At 42.7% G+C, this 6,000-nt stretch overlaps 1 protein-coding gene across 1 annotated transcript; it reads right to left on the bottom strand.

Moving 5' to 3' along the window:
- Positions 1–366: 366 nt before the first annotated feature.
- Positions 367–1,652, bottom strand: srxn1 (sulfiredoxin 1 homolog (S. cerevisiae)). Its single transcript, XM_048241656.1, has 2 exons — positions 1,389–1,652; positions 367–1,033 (listed from the first exon to the last, which is right to left on the bottom strand). Exons 1-2 carry the CDS (start codon positions 1,620–1,622, stop codon positions 824–826), a joined length of 444 nt encoding a protein of 147 aa, XP_048097613.1. The 5' UTR covers positions 1,623–1,652; the 3' UTR covers positions 367–823.
- Positions 1,653–6,000: the final 4,348 nt, after the last annotated feature.

Genomic DNA, 6,000 nt, shown 5'->3' with positions numbered 1-6,000 from the left:
ATGTGAACAGGTTTGTGATGTAAAGCAACACAACAGAAGTTCCCATTTATGGTATCCCATTACGTGTTACGTGTATCCCATTTATGGAACTTGTGTTGCGGAATGGGTCGGATGATGAGAGCAACACAAGTTCCCATTTATGTCGAAAACTTGCAAGAAGGGTAATGTTCAGTATGCAGCAACAAAGCTACTCAGTGTATGCTAATACCAGGAGTTTCAGGCGCATTATTCTGCCTATTATAAATCTGTGCATCATCAAAATGAGTTTGAACCCATCATTGAACCCATAATTTTAAGGCAAAGGAATGACACAGAGTTGCTTTTAAGTGTCTACTGCAAGCTACACCTCTCTGTCCATATGCATACAGGCTATGGCCGCTGATGCTTTGAAAAATGGAGAAGTTTCTTTAAGCCTCAAAAGCAACTTCCAAATGTCATAATGTTACAAGTGTCACACAAATGTCACAATACTGAATACCTTATTGCTGGTGTGGTGTGGTCGCCAAAGACACGAGGAAGGGAATTGCACTTAGTCTGATTTTTTATAATTTAAAATATATTAAAAGTTATGGAAATTAGTGTAGGCCTAACAACATGACAAACATCTGAAAACGTTGTGGAGTAACATCTTCACCTAGTGGATATTTGACTTTACAGCACTGTCAGTTGAAAATAATGTCCTTTCTTGAAAAATAAATTATATTTTTATATGCAGGCTACTAAACGTAGAGTCTATGCTCATGTCCGTGGAATGATACGTGGTCCTGGTGTTGACTACAAGCTCTTTCTTCGGTACCCAGACGTTTAACAGTCACAGTTCACCTCACTGCAGGTTTGGTGTGGACGCGCCTAAGTACGTGCGCAGGTCGGATATGTTTGACTTGATTATTTTTGCTGGAATAGTTTCCATATTTAGCCTCTTGTAGGCGGCGAAGCGGTGACATCCTCCGAACGAGTAGAAGTAGTTTCCTCCCCTCTCCCCCTTTATCCACAGCACATCAATGGGGGGAACTGTACGCATGTCCAGCGTTTCCTGTGGAGGTAATTACACAAACACGCGTCAGGAGATGACAGTTATAACATTGTAGCATGGCATACATTATCATAAACTAGGATACTAGACAGTCAAAGTTAACTTTGCAAACAAGCCTAAATCAATTCGGCTATATGACCCTTAAATGTTGCTCTTTACATCCAATGTTTACATCCAATAGCAAGAAGAGCCCGATGATGTGCGTCATCTATAGATACTAATCGTTGACAATGACAATGACTTTACGTTAGGCTCACCCATTGGACCCTATAAAAGTGATCTTTATGGCCAAATCGGCAACATTGTTAGAGTAGCCTGGACTGTCACGGGAAGTGGCCTAGACTAACTTACTTACCTGTATCGTGTTCATGAGACTCTGAACTTTGTTCTCGTCCAAAACCGACGGAATGGGTCGGATGATGACATTCATTGGAACGCTGTGAACTTCCTCAATATTATCAGAATGAATGGACCTGTTTTCGGGCGGAAGGCTGCCCATGTTCAATTGGTGGCAGTCTACAAACTGTTGAAAAGGAGAAATGTTCAAAGTCTTCTTAACACCTCTCAGGCTCTTCGCAAAGTGCATCATAGTGATATGTACAAAACGGCGTTACCATATCCGGAAGTGCGATCACTCGGCGCATGCGCAGGCACCATAGAATTTAAAACATTGACCTATGGCAAAATATTTGGCCTAAACTTGAAAAAGGATACCAGGTGATGTTCAGGCACCACATAATTTAAAACATTAACATATATAGCAAAATATTTGGCCTAAACTTGAAAAAGGATACCAGCTGATGTTGCCAATAACAGTGAACAGATGAACAACTGCTAGTCTAATTCACAATTAACCACAAACTTTATTTAACCACATGCATTCCAATACAAATTTCAAGTTTTGCCTGAAATTGCACTGTGTCTATTTACAAGGGCATTGTTCCCACCTCTTTTGGAGCCTACCATCACATGTTTGACCTCTATAGAAAGCTGAGAACCTGTAGGAAACAGTTAAAATAACTGTGTGATGTACTGACACAGAGTTACAAAGGCTAGAATATTTTTTTCTTTCTGCCAGATTACAAGCATCTCTGAACTGACCACATTTCAGCCCTCTAGATCACTTGATATCACTTAGAAACACAACTGAGCCCTACATGTAGAACCAGGGCTTGTGAAGCTGTGTGCAAAGATCAATATAGAATGAAAATGTGAGTGCACATCCTCACCATTGATCAAACTAGCAGTTCTGCATGTATTCAGGTGAAAATATAGGCGTAGGCCTATAAATATGTAGAAAATATGTTTAAAGCATGAATATGTAGATTATATGCTTAAAGCATAATTTATCTTGCAGAGGGGGTTACCGTTGCACTTGTTGTCATTAGTCATTGTTATTGTTTTGTGCTACATGTAGCCTCTAGCTAAATGGCTGGAAAACAAATTGTTACATTGTATTGCAGGCACAGCAAGACCATGCAATGCATGAATTGGTGACTGGATTGAAGCAGCAATGTAATCTAGTGTGTAAGAGCATTACATCAACATTAACATGACCAACACAGTACATATGCCAAAAAAATACATGTCATCTCATCTCAACTATGGGCGCAGCCATGTTTGTTGTAAGGTTGTACGTCCACCTCGGGGTACTCTCAAGTACTCCGAGGTAAAGTGGGCGTGCCTGCCCAAAATGCCGCAAGAAAGCTGGGTAACACAGCACAGGGCCGCCCGCTGAGATTACCCATGCAGAGGAACAGCCAAGGCAGTTAGGGACCTGTCAATTAGGAGCCCTGTCAATTAATGAAATATTGATTGGCTGCAGGACATGGCAGAGAGAGAGAGAGTGTCAGTGTTCCTGGGCTTCAAAGTGACACACATTCACAGACACACACACACACACACACACACACACACACACACACACACACACACACACACACACATGCATCCATATACACAGAGAGAGTGGGCTTCAAAGTGACAAAAGTGACAAAGAACAAAAAGCTCTGTTGCGTGGTGAGGGGTCTTTTACATGCTAATGGAGCTCAGTGTGTCTAAGGGGAAAACTTCACTTCTCCCCCTCCCAAGACATCTCTCTCTCACACACACACACATTAACACACTCACACTCACATGCGATACATATACTTACACGCTCTCACTCACTCACACATGCACGCATGCACACACACACACTCACACACACACACACACAAATGAAGATGTAAATCCCTCTCCTCCCTCCCCAGACGATCACTGTTCTTTGCTGTCTTCGCCAGAATGCCACCTACTTCCTGCCTGACCTGTCAATCACCCAGGCCCCCAATGGGCTGTCAAAGGGAGCCGAGAATTAGAAGTGACTGGCTGTCCGTGCAACTCACACATCTGACATCCCAGAGAGGCGGAGAATGTCACACACAGACAGCACACACACACACACACACTCTCTTTTTTCTCTCTCTCTCTCTCTCTTTCACACATACACATACACACACACACACACATGCTCACATACACAAGTGAAGCAGTCAGTTTTGCATAGTCTGTGTGTATGAATACATTTTGAACTCTTAATTAGGCCAAGTCTGTATGTGTTTTCTTCTGTGTTTCCATACAAACTGACGGCATTTAAACCAATAACTGTGTTGTGGCTTTCTGTGTCCATGCTGTTCGTGTGAGGCAGTGGGTCAAGCTGCCGGAGTAGGCACAGAAGAATGGGAGCCAGTATAACCTGCGTTGTGTAGAAATGGAAGGCTCAGCCTTGCACACGCCCGGACGCTGACCCCCAAACAGCAGCACCTCGGATCGAAGGTCGAGCATGCTACCGATCGAACTGAGCGCCCAGGCCGCTAGCTCTCTTGCCAGCGCTACTCTCAAGGTGTCATTTACCAGTGCACATACTGCACAGCTATGGACCAGCCGGTTACCATTTACATGAGCAAACAGTGAGACAATCATATGTGTTTCTGAAATATATTTGTGAAGTGAATCTTTGTGTTTGGTGCTTTGTTGGAGTGATGCTGAAGAGCGTAGTACTCTTTACAATTACTGTGTTGGGGTGATACTGAAGAACGTGTTTTTGGACACATTATCTGTTCCTTTACAATTCATACAAAAATAATAGTAGATTGAATTGAATTTAAAATATAATTAAAATGAAAAGCCAATAGCCAATAGAAAATACATAAACATACATCGTGCATCAAGCAAAAGTGGGTTCAAGACAACACAAGACAAAGCCAGAGTGTAAGCTGTAACGCCTAGGGAAGCAAGACCTCAACTGCATGGTTGCTTTTGTCCAGCAGATGGCACTGTAGGCAAAATGTGTCTCCACCTGAGCCTGCTCCTCAGCTCCCCTGGTGGTCAGAGGAGAAAACACACTCTGACCCCCAGAGCCAACCCTTCACTTCCTCTTCCAGCAGACAGATAATGCAGCTCTCAAAGGCCCCCTGAGTGCAGAGGGGTCATAAGAAGGGCTCATGTACACTTTATACCTTTGGATACTGTGCATGCATACCACATAACTCATTTAGATGACTGGTAAAACAGTCACTGTACCAGCACAGTATACCAAAGGTTTAGACTGCAACAGGCAACGTGCCACAGGTCAGTTGGAGAAGTCTGAGATAAGACCAATATCCCTCTCAAGTCAGAAAGAGAGAGAGAGAGTGTGTGTGTGTGTGTGTTCTTGTTGTGTTGTGTTGTGTGTAAGGAGGAGATCAAGAGTCCAGGTCAGGCTCCCTCAGCCTCATGAAGTGTAGTGTGCGCTTGTGTGTGTGTTTGTGTGTGTGTGAGCACAGGTCAGGCTTACCCAGCCTCAGGAAGTGTAGTGTGTTGAATATTGCAGATGGAGCTGAATAATTGATGCTTTATGCAGCCTAATGGCAGTAAAACCAGCCTGGACACGCACACACACACGCACACACACACACACACACACACACACACACACACACACACACACACACACACACGCACACACATTCAATCACATTCAAGCGCACACACATACAGTGTTTAAGGTGAGGTACACCACTTAAGCACACCCCCCACACTTACTACTGTTTGTCCAAAGCTACACACACACACACACACACACACACACACATGAAACACACAACAGACACACACAACAGACACACACAACAGACACTTGGTCCGTTCCAAACAGAAAGCATCATCTCTGTTGTTTGTGTCTTCAGAATGACCATTATGGGGGGTGGGGGGTGGTCTGAAGGTTTCTTAGGAAAAGAAGATTTGGTCCATTTGAAATGGCACTTGTTGCTCACGTTGGGCATCTCATAACCAGTGTTGGGAGTAATGCATTACAAAAGTCATGTAATTACAGTAATGCATTGCTTTTTGCTGAAATGCAGTAATGTAAGGCATTACCAATACAATTTCAGTAATATTTTACTCGGTACAATTCTCAGTAAGTGAAGTTACTTTGCTTTTTAATCCAAAATTGAGAAATGCTCAATTGGCACCAGAGAAGATTATCCAAGAATTAAAAAAAGTCATCTATGCTGGTCCTGGAATTTGATTGCCTTGTTTAGATGACTGTAAAAAGGGAATTTCAGTTACAGTGTATCTCTGCCATTCATGCAACAGATCTAACATGGTTAGGCTATACTTCTCATTTCAAGCAGTGAGAATAACTAAAATGTTGCTTTTACAAAGATCGCAGCCATTATTCTCAAACTATTTGCATTAAGTCTACACCACTGTAAGTGGAAGGAAAGGCAACCAGCAATGATGAGAACCATTTAAAGTGAACATACAATTTCACTATGGCTATATTTTACTATATTAAAGCAACACAAAAGAGTTTTTTGTACCTTAAAATGTTTTCAAAATTGTTTCCGTGGTTCATCAACTCGTAACAGGGTGAACGGCACTTCTGCATTCGGCCCTCTATCGGCTATAACCGCACTATGTAAGTTTGCCAGATCGGGTAGCGGGTT

This window comes from Alosa alosa, chromosome 4 (assembly GCF_017589495.1).
Source record: "Alosa alosa isolate M-15738 ecotype Scorff River chromosome 4, AALO_Geno_1.1, whole genome shotgun sequence".
Taxonomy (NCBI): domain Eukaryota; kingdom Metazoa; phylum Chordata; class Actinopteri; order Clupeiformes; family Clupeidae; genus Alosa; species Alosa alosa.
The sequence above is the reverse complement of the archived record's forward strand: the minus strand, read 5'-3'. Positions and strand labels throughout refer to the sequence as shown.